Consider the following 17,755-nt stretch of genomic DNA (forward strand, 5'->3'; position numbering starts at 1 on the left):
GGCCGACGTAATGAAGAGGAGGAGGAAGAAGCAGCGACGTGGGACATGTCGCTGCCTCTGGTAAGTCACTGAAGGGGTTTTCACCCCTTCAGCAACTGGGGATTGGGAGGTGGGAGGTAGAGGGGACCTGCAGTGCCAGGAAACAGATTGTTTTCCTGGCACTGGAGAGTCCCTTTAAATGACCATTATAGTGCCAGGAAAACACACTCGCAAGAGCCGCACGCGCAATCAGCCAGTCTCATAGAAAAGCATTTCCTATGGACGCTGGCATCTTCTCACTGTGAAAATCACAGTGAGAAGCGCGGAAGCGCCTCTGGCGGCTGTCAATGAGACAGCCACTAGAGGCTGGATTAACCCATAGGTAAACATAGCAGTTTCTCTGAAACTGCTATGTTTACAGCAGGCAGGGTTAATCCTAGATGGACCTGGCACCCAGACCACTTCATTAAGCTGAAGTGGTCTGGGTGCCTATAGTGGTTCTTTAAGTAAAAGTCCAAAAAGTTTTTTTCTCAATTTTTCACCATATTCTATTATTTTTTTTAAAGGTAAATTATAGGACATGATACAAATAATGGTATGTAAAGAAAGCCTTTTTTATCCTGAAAAAAAACCAATATATAATTTGTATGGGAACAGTAAATGAGAGAGCGGAAAATTACAGCTAAACACAAACACCACAAAAGTGTTAAAACAGCCCTGGTCCTTAACGTACAACATCGCAAAAACAGTCCGGTCCTGAAGGGGTTAAATATTGGCAACTAGGTGGGGCATTTTGTACATATAGGTTGAAGTGCTGCATGCAAGATGTTAACTGCAATGCTTAATAAATACACATATGTACGTGTTTAACCCCTTAAGGACCAGGCTTCTGGAATGAAATGGAATCATGACATGTCATGTGTCCTTAAGGGGTTAAGGACACATGACTTGTGTGACATTTCATGATTCCCTTTTATTCCAGACGTTTGGTCCTTAAGGGGTTAAAGCATCAATTTGCCAAACACTGGATCTCACCCCTCTATGTGATGTATTTCCATTTATTGTGACACAGTAATCAGCACAGGCTCCATACACCTGACACTGTTACCTCTCAATGTCACCCACACTCTGCCCTCTGACCTCCTGTCCCTTTAAAAAATGGCGGCCGCCCAGCGCGGCTTCACTTGCCCTTACTCGGCTTCGCTCTGCCATTGGCTGAACTCCAGTGATGTCACGTTAAGGGCCACCTGCTAACAGGAGAGAAGGAAGATGGCCGAGTCTGGGAGAGAGGACAAGGAGTTGGAAGAGCTGCTGGATAGTAAGAGCTGATTTTACATTGCTGGGAATAGACAGAGCAGTCCTGGAGGGGGAGGGGTCTGCCAACATGGGGGGCTGGTCTGTCTGTGCTGTGTATTTGGGGGTCAGTATTGGGGGCTGCACACTGTCCCTGGATGGCTGGTATACATTGGAGGGGGGAGGATTCTGCCAAGATGGGGGGAGGATTCTGCCAAGATGGGGGGTGTACTGGGGGGCTGGTCTGTCTGTGCTGTGTATTTGGGGCTGCACACTGTCCCTGGCTGGTATACATGCAGGAGGAGGAGGGGTCTGCCAAGATAGGGGGTGTACTGGGGGGCTGGTCTGTCTTTTTGTGCTGTGTATTTGGGGGAGGGGGTCAGTATTGGGGGCTGCACAGTGTCCCTGGCTGGTATACATGGAGGGGAAGGGGTCTGCCAACATGGGGGTGTACTGGGGGGCTGGTCTGTCTGTCTGTCTGTGCTGTGTATTTGGGGGTCAGTATTGGGGCTGCACAGTGTCCCTGGCTGGTATATATTGAGGGGGGGTGAAGGGGTTACATTTAGATCAGAGCTGGGGCTGAGGTGCAGGTGTTATAACCCCCACCTAACCGTCAGCCCTTTACCTGCCCAGGTACATGCTGCTGAGATTCAGGGAGATGGACTTTGATCTCATTGTGTGACACCAATACCTGTATGTAGATTATAATGTGTTACTGTCCCTTTAATAACTGCTGTTTAGAGTAATGCATTGTGGGTTAACACTTGGCATTCTGACCCTAGGGCTGTTTTATTCTGTGTCATCAAACCCTCTCTGCTGGTTTGCTCAGTGAAACATTGTGTCCCATGGCTTCCATATACTAAAACTAGCCAAGCTCAGTTATTGTTAACCTTGTCCCTTCAGCTCTTGTGGACAACAACTCTCACCATGATCAGCCAGCCACACTGGTTAGTGTTAGTTGCTTTTCTCTCTTTAGTTACCTACTGTCCCAGCCCTCCTTGTTTATACACCGTGAGTGTGAGTTGACACTGAATTGCAAAATTTAGCCTAAAATCTCAAAGAAGCTTGAAATCCAAACTGAAACTTCCTGTCTGGGTTTTCGCAATCTGTCTTTCAGTTAACTACAGTTCGGTGTTTTAACATATAAACTTAACATTTCTAGAAATGCACTTTTTTTATTTATTTTTTTTGTCACTTTGTGTATTACTTTGATTTAAAACATCTTTTTTCTGCATAATTTGGCAGATCTAAATTTTTAAGATCGAGGTCAATTTTGTGTGTGTGTTTGTTAAATATCTATCACATGTACATGTTTGTAGATGTAAAATGAATAGTATTTACCCCATATGGGTTAGCCCTAAGGAAGTCTAGTACATTCTGACCCCTCACGTGGCATACATTTAGTGGACAAGGTACCCCGCTGAAACCCTAAAATGTATTACAAGTCAAAAGAACTCTGGTCACCAGACCAGCTTCATTAACATTAAAGGGACACTATAGGCACTCAGACCACTTCGGCTTCTTGAAGTGGTCTGGGTGCAGTGTCCTAGGCTCTATAACCTGTCAATAGTAATTATTGCATCTTTCAATAAACTGCAATAATTTACTGCCTTGGTTAACTCCACCTCTAGTGGCTGTCTAACAGACAGCCACTAGAAGGACTTCCGGTGGTTAGGCAACGTTTGGTCGCCTAACTGATGCTGGACGTCCACACACTGTGCATGAGTACATCCAGCGTCACCCGAAACCTCTTGGGAAAGCATTATACAATGCTTTGCTATGGGGGAAGGCCTAATGTGATTGCAGCATTTACCGTACATGCGCATTAGATCCCCCTGCCGGTTGATGGTTGGGGAGGAGCGAAGGTGGAGCCTGAACCAAAGTCGAGGGACACCCCTTCTGCACCACAGGGGAAGGGGGGGGGGCAATATAGGGAGATATAATGCCAGGAAAACAACTTATGGTGCCAGGAGGCCCCCGGGCGCTTTCTTATCTGAAGGTATAAAACTGTTCACGAACATATAAACCCCGGAGGTTGCCTCCATCGCTGGATATGCAGTTCTCCTAGCGGTATTCAGCTTCTGAAAGTGAGTTTCAGCAGAGGTTCTAATCAGCACTCCATGGTTTCAGAAGGCAGATGACGCTGGGGGAACTTAAGATCTGGTGCTGGAGGCAATCTTTAGGGTTAAACCGTTTGAGTACAACTTAGAAAGAACCCAGTGGCCTCCTTGCACCATAACTTAATATTGATGAAGTTATTCATGTGACCGGAGTGTCCATTTTTATCTTTATTTCACTCATTGCACTTTCCCTCAGTCCTTCTGACACCTGTGAGAGTCAGTCTATTGGGTGATCAAGAGGTGAAGTCATGTGTCACAAATTGTGATACCTAGTAGGTTTGGGGTTATTCGTTTTGTTGCTTTTATACAGCTACTGTGTTAACATTTTATCAGATGCAATATTGACTCATCTATGAGTCCTAGCAAAAAAATATAGCTAACATTATAGCCAGATTAACAGGAGTCTTTAGTGTTTGAAAAATTGGTTACCTAAAGAACTAAATAATGGACCTGTTTATAATTTGACGGAAGACCATAAGCAACTTGAGTGTTTTTTTTTTTTGTTTTGTTTTTAAATTTTTTTTTTTTACTCTGCATTTCGACACTTGGGGAAAGCTTACCAACTGTAATCTGCACCATCTTCCTTAAAAGAAGTAGTGCTAGATTACAGAGACACTAGCAGAGAGTGCGGGTATCATGACCTCTCCCTGCCTCTCTACGTTATGTCCTCTCCTTTCTACCCATGAACAGTGTTTTGCTGATGCTCTCTGGGATCTCGATGGAAGCATAGCTGGCACACTCTGTATAGCATGGTATTTATTGTGATCTCGCCATGCCATCTAATGAATATAGGAGTGAGCCGCTATGTTCTGTTGTGTAGCACCTTTTCCCAATAGTCACAACACATAGAACTTCTGATGAAGTGATAATTTGAACGCGTAAGGGAGCATCAGTTCCTACTACACAAACGAGTGCAGCGAAGTGGAATGCAAAATAGATCACAGTGGAACGCAACGGGTATCAGCAAGCGGCGAACATCTATTACATACACCTCACTGTCTCCAAGGCCGGCAATTGGGAGATAATTGAGGGGACACTGATGTAGACTAAGGTCTAGTTCTATGCGTTGTGCCACATATGCCTGGTTCTAATTATATTTTACATGTTCTACTTTTAGGCCACTTAATCCTCTTAATTTGATGCTGTTGATCAGAAAGACTGTAAATAAGTCTGTTCTTCTTGACAGGTGCTCTCGATGATTTTGAAAAGACCAGCCAACCACCAAATCCTGTAGACACTAGTACAAACGATGCTCAACCAGAAAGATCTCCAGGAGATGCTGCTAAGGTAAGTCACTTGAAATCTCTGTTTTCCTCTTCCTGCTTTAGAAGTAAGTTATCCAAGTTGCCTCTCTTTCCTCTGCAGGATGCACTGTTCACCTCCCAGGAGAAGTTCTTTCAAGAGTTATTTAACAGTGAGATGGCTGCTCAGGCCACAGAAGAGTTTGAGAAGGCTATGAAGGAACTGGCTGATGAAGAACCCCATCTTGTAGAGCAATTTCAGAAGCTGTCAGAGGCTGCGGGCAAAGTTGGTAAGTTGATAAGCTACATTACATTCCCTTCCATGTCCTTCTTTAAATTTGGAGCAGATAGGAAGATTGTGAATATGTTTGACAAGCATTTATTTATTTTAGGAGGGCACACAATCTTCAATATCCAAAACAGTGGCATAAATGAGTGTCTAGTACAGGTGTAGGCAACCTTCAGCACTGAAGATGTTGTAGACTCCATCTCCCCTGATGCATTACCAGCTTTATGGCTGTAAGCGCATTATGGGATATGTAGTCCTTGACATCTGGAGTGCCAAAGGTTGCCTACTCCTGGTCTAGAAGGATGGGAGTTGGTTTGAGGGTGAATCTATTCTGGGCTGCTTTGATCCTCTGACATTGCAATCAGCTTTTTGTTTGTGACCACTTAATACTTTGTAGCTTGGTGAAGCAGAAAACTGGTATGAAATAACTGGGTCCTATTAATCTAATAATCCCATAAAATGCTTTGCCACTGCAAGCCTTGAAGCTATGAGGCACACTATAATTTCTACTCTGGAGTGTTACATTTTCTCTCCCCAGTGGCTAGGGAAAATGTTGAGCCATGATCTATACTGGTTTTAAAACCGTTTGACATAAATGTCAACATTCTAAATAGGTGTGTGTGTGTGTGTGTGTGTGTGTGTATACACAGACCTCTGTTCCTTCACCATAAGTACTGGGGGTATAGATTCTAGCACATTAAAATTCAAAGGAGGCAGGTGTCCATATCTTCAAAGGACATTTGTTCAAGTAACTTACTAATAATTAAAGTCTATAAAGCAGTGTGTTTATTAAGGTCCCTTTTATATGATGTGATCTGCCTCTCTCCATCTCATTCTAGGAAGTGATGAAGCATCACAGCAAGAATTTACTTCCTGTTTGAAGCAAACCCTTACAGGACTGGCAAAAAATGCAGATGAGCTGCAGGTATGATTTTTTTTTTTTTTTGATGCCTAATTAAATATCAGATATTGCTCATTTTTTCTTTTCAAAAACCTTTTCTTCAAATGTGTATTCATGAAACCTAAGCTTTGCTTCGTGCTTTGTGTTTCAGTAGTCCAGAACCAAACCGTTTTTGCATTGTGAGTGTATTCATGTGTATTACTATAGATTATAATCCTGATTGTACATCCTTTGGCCATATCTCACAAGGCCTACAAGATGGTCTGAGGTTGCCATGACTGTAGTGCTGAGGCTATCCGGTTCCCTGTGTAGCTGCACATAAGAGCTAAAATATATTTGATACGTTTGGTGCAGAAGCAACTGGGTAAACCATTATTTACTTAATTTTTAACTCTCACAGGGTTATTTACTGAAGTGATAATTGTTGCAAAGTGAATTCCAGATTGCAGACTAAAGTAGCTGGACTGGAAGCATAATTTAAGCATTTATGTCAATTTAGCTACTTTGGCCTTAGATTTTAAATTCTGCTTAAATTCCTGACATTTCTCACCTTTAATAAATAACCCGGACCATTTGAATTAATAAAAATCCATACTTGGCGTTGTTAATTCCTATGTCCATTGCATTCTGTTTTGGCTATGTAGTATATCAATCACGGGCCACAAGTGGGTGCTATAGCTTTTATCTGAGCTGGAACTAGATGTTTCAGGCCACTGGCATTGCTAAGGATTATGGGAGCCGTAGTTCAGCAGCTGAAATGTGTTCTGCTGGTTAAAATTTCCTTGTGCCTTAATTGCAACCATCTTTCTCTCAGAATCCTAGTCTGTCAGAGGAAGAACTTGCCAAAGCGATGGATGGGCTTGGAATGGACGAAGGTGATGGGGATGGGAACATCCTTCCTCTAATGCAGAATATCATGCAGAGCCTTCTTTCTAAAGAAGTACTCTACCCATCCCTCAAAGAGATCACAGAAAAGGTGAGTGCTGGGGCCCTTCCATCATTATAATAGGATGGCATATAGCGTTTCTTTTAAGGAATCAGATACCAAGCTGAGCTAACAGGGATACTGTAGGCATCAAAACAACTTTAGCTCAATGAAGCAGTTTTGGTGTATAGATCATGCCACATGCTCAATTCTTTGCCATTTAGGAGTAAAATCTTTTTCTTTATGCAGTCCTGGCCACAGCTCACTGCATGTGACTCGCATAGCCTGCATGAAAATCGGTTTCATTTTCAATAAGATCTTAACTGACTTTAGAAGTTATGTCCTGCTCTGTAAAGTGAAATTTAGTCACACACAGGAGGCTCCTGCAGGATATTAACAGGGAAGGAGATTAGACATTCTACATTAAGCAGACTGTGCAATCAAGAAAGTTTAAACATTAGATAGATCTCCCTTTACAGGAAGTGTTTAGGAAGGCTGTTCAAGTCACATGCAGGGAGGTGTGGCTAGGGCTGCAAAAACAATGTGATTTAAATCCTTAATGACCGAGAATTAAGCAGTGAGACTGCAGGGGCATGAACTATACAACAAAAATGCTTCATTAAGCTAAAGTTGTTTTGGTGACTGTTGTATCCATTTTAAGTTTAACCTGCCTACTTTGTAAAGTATTTATATAGTGCCAACATTTTCTGGAGTTATTTTAAATTTTAGCAAATGGCTAGATCATTTTATAAATCATTAGGTGTCTTGCCAAAGGACACTCACTGGGATTTCTGGTTCTAAGCCAATATACATGACCCCTGCAGTTCTTTGGCCTGCCATTTTATTGTTTTTGGGTAACCTGATGCCACTGAAAATGTAAATTCTTCATTGTCCATGCAGTAAATATGATGGCAGTGTTAAAGTACTGAAGAGAGCCTTGCATCCTTTCAATCTGCTCCTAAACTGTATCACCAAGAATTGGGAGATGGAACCAACAGACTAGTGACAACATAACCACAACAATTAACAGTAGTGGTTTATGTTGCATCGTGTCCCTTTAAGATTTATGTTTTCAGGCTTAGATTGTCCTTTAAAATTGCTTAGTGCTGAATAAAGGAAGTGAATGCCTTTATTTATAGTGGACAACTGCTGTGTGGTGTTTCTGTGTCTTTTAATTAAGGGATGATCATACGCTTAATGGGTAACTGACTTCTCCGGGTTGTTAATATTTGGTTTACTTCTCCTTATATTTAACAAATATAAATTTGTGAGGTGTAAAAATCCACATCTGTTTATCCAGTAATTTATCACCTGCTTTTTAGCTTGCTGTCAATCATTGCTCTAAGCTCTGTCCTCCCTCTGTTTTGTAACCTGCAAGTCAGCATAGAGAAAGTATGCAGAGAAGACGAGAAATTAAATGCAATTTCAATTCTCTTGTGTGCTATTGGTCATGAAAATAATATATCTTGTGTCAGGATTTTACAACGTGCTCCCATAGGACACCTATATCTTTATTGCAACTTAGCCAAGAGATCAAGCCTTTTAAACCTTTTTTTATGAAAATAATTGGAAACCATTAATTTAAACCATTGTTGCCAACAACTGACACTGTAGTGGTTCCGGAGACTATAGAGTTCCTTTAATCTGCAGTAACCTGACACTGAGCGGGAGTGCGGCCATCTTGACTTGGCAGTATAGGACATCACATTGCTTGCTTTGGCTTGCTTCTAGTTCTTATCTACACTTGGCGACTCTTCTGTGTTGCAAGATCAACACGGCGTCATTAACCTGTTCTCTACAGGGCAATATGCGATTTATGGTGTGTCCATTCCCTTATTCTCTCACCCAGTATCCGGACTGGCTGCGGACGAATCGGGAAGCCCTTGCAGCTGACGACTATCGCAAGTACCAGGACCAGCACACCCTAATGGAAAAGATCTGCCAGCAGTTCGAGGTGGAGGATCAGGGAGAAGGTGACACGGCGCGTTTCGAGGCAGTAATGGACCTCATGCAGCAGGTCTGTCAACATGTATTTCATGACTGTATTAAACACCTACCAGGTTCTAGAAACATACATAGAAACATAGAATGTGACGGCAGATAAGAACCACTCGGCCCATCTAGTCTGCCCAGTTTTCTAAATACTTTCATTAGTCCCTGGCATTATCTTATAGTTAGGATAGCCTTATGCCTATCCCACGCATGCTTAAACTCCTTTACTGTGTTAACCACTTCAGCTGGAAGGCTATTCCATGCATCCACTACCCTCTCAGTAAAGTAATACTTCCTGATATTATTTTTAAACCTTTGTCCCTCTAATTTAAGTCTATGTCCTCTGGTTGTGGTAGTTGTTCTTCTTCTTTTAAATATAGTCTCCTCCTTTACTGTGTTGATTCCCTTTATGTATTTAAATGTTTCTATCATACCCCCCCTGTCTCGTCTTTCCTCCAAGCTATACATGTTAATATCCTTTAACCTTTCCTGGTAAGTTTTATCCTGCAATCCATGAACCAGTTTAGTAGCCCTTCTTTGAACTCTCTCTAAGGTATCAATATCCTTCTGAAGATATGGTCTCCAGTACTGCGTACAGTACTCCAAGTGAGGTCTCACCAGTGTTCTGTACAATGGCATGAGCACTTCCCTCTTTCTACTGCTAATACCTCTCCCTATACAACCAAGCATTCTGCTAGCATTTCCTGCTGCTCTATTACATTGTCTGCCTACCTTTTAAGTCATCAGAAATAATCACCCCTCAATCCCTTTCCTCAGATGTTGAGGTTAGGACTCTATCAAATATTCTGTACTCTGCCCTTGGGTTTTTACGTCCAAGATGCCTTATCTTGCACTTATCCACATTAAATGTCAGTTGCCACAACTCTGACCATTTTTCTAGTTTACCTAAATCATTTGCCATTTGGCTTATCCCTCCTGGAACATCAACCCTGTTACATATCTTAGTATCATCCGCAAAAAGACACACCTTACCATCAAGACCTTCTGCAATATCACTAATAAAAATATTAAAGAGAATGGGTCCAAGTACAGATCCCTGAGGTACCCCACTGGTGACAAGCCCAAGCTTCGAATATACTCCATTGACTTCAACCCTCTGTTGCCTGTCACTCAGCCACTGCCTTGCCCATTCAACAATATTGGAATCCAAACTCAAAGATTGCAGTTTATTGATAAGCCTTCTATGTGCAACAGTGTCAAAAGCCTTACTGAAATCTAGGTAAGCAATGTCTACTGCACCACCCTGATCTATAATTTTAGTTACCCAATCAAAAAAATCAATAAGATTAGTTTGGCATGATCTCCCTGAAGTAAACCCATGTTGTCTCTGATCTTGAAATCCATGTGTTTTTAGATGTTCAACAATCCTATCCTTTAACATGGTTTCCATCACTTTCCCCACTACTGAAGTAAGGCTTACTGGCCTATAGTTGCCCGACTCCTCCTTATTACCTTTCTTGTGAATGGGCACAACATTCGCTAACTTCCAATCTTCTGGGACTACTCCTGTTAACAATGATTGGTTAAATAAATCTGTTAATGGTTTTGTTAGTACACCACTAAGCTCTTTTAATAGCTTTGGGTGTATTCCATCAGGTCCCATTGACTTATTTGTCTTTACTTTTGACAGTTGAAATAGAACCTCTTCCTCTGTAAACTCACATGTAATAAATGACTAATTTATCCTTTTTTTAAACAGAGGTCCCTTTCCTTCATTTTCAGCTGTAAATACCGAACAAAAATATTAATTGAGGCAGTCAGCTAGACCTTTATCCTCATCTACATACCTTCCTTCTTTTGTTTTTAATCTAACTAATCAAGTTCTCCATTCTAAAATAAGTATGGAATGTATCGGTCCATCCAAAACAAACCAGACTTCTTCAAGTATTTCATATTTAGTAGTTACTGCTTGTTGTAGTGCTTTTATACAAGAAAAGATGTGCTATGCGTACAGTATTTAATGTATGTGATACTCACAATACAAAAATAATTTCTACTTAAGCATTTTATTGTAAATCATTTAACATCTAAACCAAAACTTTGACTTTTTAAATCAACACTTAAATGTGTAGCAGTTACCAACAAAGCATATAGATTGGCACACAGACGTTATATGTTCTGCCCTTCTATCTAGTACAACATGCCAATGGATTACATTGTGGTTATAGCGTTGGCTGCGCTAAAGGTAATGGCTAAAAGGTAAGTAAAGGCATAGCAAGTAAAGGCATAGCGCGTCATCTGGCACAGGTAAGGCAGAAAGAAAAAATAAAGGTGTGGAGAGAGCGTTAACCAGTACTGTGTGTCCATATACAGTCTACTCCTTTTATTTAGAGCAAAATCACTGTATAAATTAAAATCCAAAAATGAAAACAAAAATTCATCACAAATAAAAATAATAATAATAGTGAAACAATACACAGAAATCAAATGTTTCTTCACCCTTTCCATACACTTTCTTTACGTAGACACTTGATTTTTGTGAATACACTTCTATTATCCTTGTCAGATTATTGAAATCTAGCGTTAATCTAGTAAAGTCTGATCCCATTATGTGATTACACCTCACTTTGTGTGTATCTGGTGTTTCCTTTCTATTGGAAGATACATGGTATAAAATTGTTTTGTATCAATTTTAAGGAATGTTTTAAATAAATGGATACACTCACAAACAACGAGCAGGTGAAGGCTGCTCAGACTATAAAGGCTCCAGCTCTCATATAATATTGTGACCAAAATGTTCATGTCCTTAAAGCCGCACTATCATGCCAAACTTAACTTTCTCCTATTGTTTCCTTTTCTCTTCCTTTCTCAGAATCTGTTCTTCTTTTCATTATTTCTGATCTAGTTTTCTTTAAAACATACGACAAAGTAGGGACTACTTTGTCTGATTAATTTTTCCTATGCCTCACTTATTCTTACACAAGGATTAAATAGATCCTATATTGCCAGGAAAACAAACCTGTCTTCCTGGCACTATAGGCTTTTGGGGATCCCCCTCGCTCAACGCTGAAGGAGTTAATACCCCTTCATTCACTTACGTTAATCCATGCTGGGCTCACTCTACGTTGGTGACCTCTCCTCCACTGCCAACGTTGGTTCCCAAGTGGAGCCGAATGCACATGCGCAGCCAGAGGCGCGGGCGCATTCAAACCCGCCCATAGGAAATCATTACTCAATGCTTTCCTATGGGGATCTTATTTGACGCTGGACTCCGTGAGGACGTCCAGCGTCAGATAAGTGCGATTTACTCAGTGTCAATCGTGGAAGCGGCTTCTAGTGGCTGTCAGGGAGACAGCCACTAGAGGCTGGATTAACCCTATCTTTTCAGCTGCAGGGTTAAAACTAGGGGAACCTGGCACCCAGACCACTTCATTGAGCTGAAGTGGTCTAGGTGCCTACAGCTCTATTTCCTGTGTCAAGGAGAAGGGTGAGTACTATTTCTGACACAGGAAATTAAGCTGATTTAAGCTCCTCCTTGGGTCAAGAAAGTCAGGTGTCGGGGGGAAAAATACATATGACAAAGTAGTTCCTACTTTTATCTACTGTTAAACAAAAAATATTTTTTATTTTTTTAAAATGAATCTGATATGTGAAAAAAAGAGAGCAAGAGGAACTCATAGGAGAAAGGTACGTTTGGCGGGACAGTGCAACTTTGAGGTCTATAATGATATCTGTAATGTCCTTTTTAAAGCGGCACTGTCACCGTCTGGGGACTTTGCAAAATTCGCAAAGACACACCCCATCTTCTCTTGGCAGATACTCTTCAGCTCTTGGCACTTTTCTTGTATGGTAGTTGGTCTAAGAGGGTTTTGAGATATTGCACTTTGAAAGGTTGCTGCTTAAATTTTTAGCACATTCTGTATAGGGTTTCAAATTCACTTATTTATTTTGGGATTCTAGTTGGGGTGCTTTGAAGCTGCGTGTAGCGTCCCCTGGTTTTCTAGGTAACTGTTGTGGATAAGTGTCACCCCTAGCGTTTTCTCTGTACCCCCACTCATGAGTAAATTCCCATCTGGGCTACACCGCATTCTCAGCCTATCACTGCCTGTCTGACACACAGAGGCACGGCACCCGAAGACTCGTAGCACCGTAATCTCTGCACTCCTGTATAGACGTTATGGTTTTTACACTGCTAATCAAAAGCATAGGATACCCAAGAGTTTACTTCTTGGGATCTATACACCAGTGTAGACACTCCGGTAGTGTCCAATAATAACAACACAGGAAAGATCCACCTAATCCACAATAAAGTGGACGAGGTAAAAACTGGAAAAATGTAATCAGTATCCTGAGGTATATGGGATCACTGTACACTCTGCATGCAATACATACAATTTTTTTTTTTTATTTTTTTTTTTTTATGCACATTTAAAAAAAAAAGAGGGAAAGAAAAGTGTGTTGTAACAAACCCAACATTTCAAATCCCCCTCCCACCCGACCAACACTTGATCACCTTCGGTCTAGTTTTTGGGGGTAATACTAAAACATTGGTTTGTAATATTGGACAACAAAGTGGCTTTCACTAATCTTGCAATACCACTGCTCTATGGATCTCTATTTCCTGTATATTCTACAACATGCTGTACTTGAACTTGTACTGTTTTGCTAAAGAACATTAACATTTTATGTAAAATGGCGAAACACCTCTTACACACTTTATTTTATTTTTTCTCAGCTACAAGAATTTGGACACCCACCAAAAGAGCTGGCTGGAGATTCTGTAAGTTCCCCCACCCAATACAGGTTGTAAAGTAGCATTGTCTATATTGGGAATATTAACCTTAAATGGTTACTTCAAGCATCATAAACACTGCAGCGGTAAAGGTTATGATTCCAGGAGTACCCTGGTCTCTTTTCCCTGGTAATGGGTCAAACCGTGAAGTGGTTATGGTGCTTGGAGCAACCATTTTGTATTCATTCATTTCTAAACAATACTATGCGTCACTCTCCTGTATATAAAGACACTGTTTTTCCTTTCCCTGCTTTACACAGTATTGCTAGACTTTGGTAACATACTAGGGCATAAAAAGAAAATGTAAAGATTTTCTTAAGTTTTTATTTTTTTTAATTTTGGTTCCAAAGGCTCAGCCTGTTGCGCTTACGTCTACGCTTCCCATGACGTCAGGGAGGAGGCTTGGCCTTTTGGCCTCTTTTTTTATTTATTTTTTTTAATTTTATTTTTAGATTTTTGATATTTGTCAATAAGTGTGCGTAGTTCAGGTTGGTGTCTGGAGTGTCCCTCTAAGTAAATATACTCAAATGTAAATGTACTTCAATATGATCTGTGCATGCCTTTATTATTTTTATAACTTACTGGTTCTAATCATATTTTATTTTTTTTAGCCACCAGGTTTCAATTTTGACCTCGATGGGTTGAACCTCTCTAATTCTGGGAATGCCAGTGGGGAGCAGTGTCTGATCATGTGATTTGGTTTCTGCCATCCAATCAGAATGCAGTAAGGGGACAATCTCTTCCTCTCATTACTGACCCTGTTTAGCACCTGTGGAGCGGGGATCAACATACAGGACGCACAACCTCTCCCGTCTCGAGCAAGTGTGCTCAGTGCAGAATGATTGTTCCTGAGTTTGGTGTTGTCTGCTAACAACAATACTTTATTTTTATTTTTGTGTGATTACCAAGACGCCTTAAAATTAGCCCAACATTTAAGGATGGATGACAAAAGAGTTAGACCTGTTCCAGTTTGGTAATGCTTAATGGCTAGGTTAGCAGAATTAATTAGTTTGGTATTGGAATTTTAATAATAGGAGGGTTTACTCACTAAACCAGCTGTTGCAGAGAACTAAGAGGGGGTTTGTAATTTTAGGCCAAAGTAGCTGAACTCTTAAAAGGAAAGTTAAAAGCTATTTAGACTTGAATTGTTGCATTCCTGTGGTCATTCCTCAACACTGGCTGGTTCTGTGAAAAATCCCCAGTATGTTGTGCCAATTTAAATTGGATTCCTAACCATGTACCATATCATATGTCTACTAATATACATAGCCGTCTGAGCTGCAGTGCAAATACGTAATTATCTGCAGGACAGTAATATATCATTTAAAAAAAAAAAAATATATAGAAATTTGCGGAGGTGAGATTTTTTTTTTTTTCCCTTTCTATTCAGCTTGAGTGATCTAAAAGGGGCTTTGTTTATTAAATATGTTGGACCGCAGACGATGGGAGTAGACCATATAAAGCAATGGAGCATACGGTTTAATTGATGTTTTAAAATGATCTCAAACAGGCTCTAATGTAACTTTTTATATATTTTTGTCACTTCCTGTGTACTTGTCTGTCTCTGCAGTAAAGCAACACTTTATTTTTTTTATTTTTTTGGTAGGATGCAAGTCTTTTGCTTTTCAGCCTTGCTGCTGATAAAGCGTTCTGATAAATCTAGTGATACATTTTTAGTGGCTACTTTTTAGCACATCCCTCCTAGAAGTGATGAGTGTGCAATGTTAGCTCTCCTACATTTCCCAGAATCCTCCTGCCCTTCAAGCTGTAACTTCCTATGAGTTTGTGCTTGCTCTGCATAAGTAATGTATGGATTGTTTTGTGTAAGAGTGAGACCCCTCCACTAATTACTCCTGGCCCTACTTCTCTCTGTGGCATGCTTATATGGTCTGGACGAGGTTGCACTGGAAAAGATAAACTACAACCCTGCTCGCAAATGACTGTTATTAAAACAGATGTAATAACTTGGGGGTATCATCTAGAGCTGATTAATAAAACGGTAATTATTTATTTTTTTAATGGTGCCAGTGTGGGTTTTGTTTTTTCATTTCACCGCTATAATGTAAAATGTGGCTGCTTAGTCCTAAAACGAGACGTGAAGACCGCTGTAAATGCTGAACAGGTGTGCACGAGTCTGTGAAAGCACAGCTGGGCAGGTGCCCATGACCTTGAGTCCGATAACAGTTGTTTCCAACCCAAGATAACTCAAAATTTGCACCATGGGCACTTGAAAGAGATGGAAGCAAACAAAGGGGAATAAAAACACAGTGAGGATTATAGATAAACAGCATAAATGAAATATTATTAAAATAAATCTTTTTCTGCTATGACTTGTGTAAGGCCAAGTAACTGGCACAGCAGCAACACAAAAAATAAAGTGGAGTGCCATGATGCCAGTCTCATTGCCAGGTGTGCTGGCCAACTTGCCTCAAGGAAGCTCTTTTGAAAGGCTCCTTGCCCCGAGTTTAGCTCGCTCATATGAATGTAACTAGTACTGTAGATGTGCTGTGCTTGTTGGGGATGGTTACCTGGTGTCCCAGAAGTGGGATATGGGAGATAAAACCCAGGACAGTCATACCATTCTAATTGCATACTACCCAACATTGCAGGGTGGGCTAGAACTGCTGAGAAGTGAGCCAGTGCTATTGAAGAGGAATGGAGGACACACAAAATGCCTAGTTGCAGACTGTGAAGTACGGAAAAGAAACTTTCTATTTAATAGATACATTTTGCCTGAGCAGGAGCTTAACCCCTTAAGGACCAACCTTCTGGAATAAAAGGGAATCATGACATGTCACACACGTCATGTGTCCTTAAGGGGTTAAAGGGACACTATAGTCACCTGAACAACTTTAGCTTAATGAAGCAGTTTTGGTGTATAGAACATGCCCCTGCAGTCTCACTGCTCAATCCTCTGCCATTTAGGAGTTAAATCCCTTTTGTTTATGAACCCTAGTCACACCTCCCTGCATGTGACTTGCACAGTCTTCCATAAACACTTCCTGTAAAGAGAGCCCTATTTAGGCTTTCTTTATTGCAAGTTCTGTTTAATTAAGATTTTCTTATCCCCTGCTATGTTAATAGCTTGCTAGACCCTGCAAGAGCCTCCTGTATGTGATTAAAGTTCAATTTAGAGAATGAGATACAATTATTTAAGGTAAATTACATCTGTTTGAAAGTGAAACCAGTTTTTTTTCCATGCAGGCTCTGCCAATCATAACCAGGGGAGGTGTGGCTAGGGCTGCATAAACAGAAACAAAGTGATTTAACTCCTAAATGACAGTGAATTGAGCAGTGAAATTGCAGGGGAATGATCTATACACTAAAACTGCTTTATTTAGCTAAAGTAATTTAGGTGACTATAGTGTTCCTTTAAAATTTGCACTGTCCTGACAAGAAAATCGGACAGTTGGTAGATGTATTACTAACTCAATGAACCCGAGACAGTGAAAAATGGTAGTATGGCAGGAAGGTCAATCCCGACCTGAATTACAACTCCTATGTGTCTTTGTCAGCCTTAAGGGGAACTTTCACGTACCAGAATTTAATACTATGTTTACTTATTTCCCCCTATCTAAAAAGCAAATCCAAACTTTTTTTTCAATTTATAGTGGCCTATTGGGCACTATTAACTATGTCTTCCCCACGTTTATTAGTGCCAAAACCCTATTAACCCCTTAACCCCTTAAGGACCAAACTTCTGAAATAAAAGGGAGTCATGACGTGTCACACACGTCATGTGTCCTTAAGGGGTTAAGGACACAACTTCTTGAATAAAAGGGAATCATGACGGAATATTTCAATCATCTGTCCTTAAGGGGTTAAATTAAAGGGACACTGTAGGCACCCGGACCACTTCCGCTCATTGAAGTGGTCTGGGTGCTGTCTCTTGCACTCGGTGCTCTAATGAAAAACATGAAGTTCCAGAGAACTTCAATGTTTACTTTGCAGTTCTAAGTCTGCTTTCTGTGGCTGTCTACCAGACAGCCACTAGAGGGATTCCTGAATCCTAACAGACTTTTGGTCTGTTATCTGATGCTGGACGTCCTCACGCTCTGCATGAGGACCTCCAGCGTCAGAGTTTCCCCCATAGGAATGCATTGAATAATGTATCTAGATATATGAAAACACTACATATATCTCTGTATGTATCTATATATACGGAAACAGTGTTGATATATCTGTATGTGTATAGATCAGGGGGGGCCAAAAGGTAGATCCTCAGATGTTGCAGAACTATAACTCCCATGATGCTTTGAATG

At 40.8% G+C, this 17,755-nt stretch overlaps 1 protein-coding gene across 1 annotated transcript; it reads left to right on the forward strand.

Annotated features, from left to right (window-relative positions):
* The first annotated feature begins 1,219 nt into the window (after positions 1 to 1,219).
* PEX19 (peroxisomal biogenesis factor 19) lies at positions 1,220 to 15,512 on the forward strand. The gene is made up of 8 exons (XM_063440178.1): positions 1,220 to 1,297; positions 4,579 to 4,679; positions 4,758 to 4,923; positions 5,762 to 5,847; positions 6,638 to 6,799; positions 8,598 to 8,765; positions 13,437 to 13,481; positions 14,105 to 15,512. Exons 1-8 carry the CDS (start codon positions 1,249 to 1,251, stop codon positions 14,186 to 14,188), a joined length of 861 nt encoding a protein of 286 aa, XP_063296248.1. The 5' UTR covers positions 1,220 to 1,248; the 3' UTR covers positions 14,189 to 15,512.
* Positions 15,513 to 17,755: the final 2,243 nt, after the last annotated feature.

Source organism: Pelobates fuscus, chromosome 13, assembly GCF_036172605.1.
Source record: "Pelobates fuscus isolate aPelFus1 chromosome 13, aPelFus1.pri, whole genome shotgun sequence".
NCBI lineage: Eukaryota > Metazoa > Chordata > Amphibia > Anura > Pelobatidae > Pelobates > Pelobates fuscus.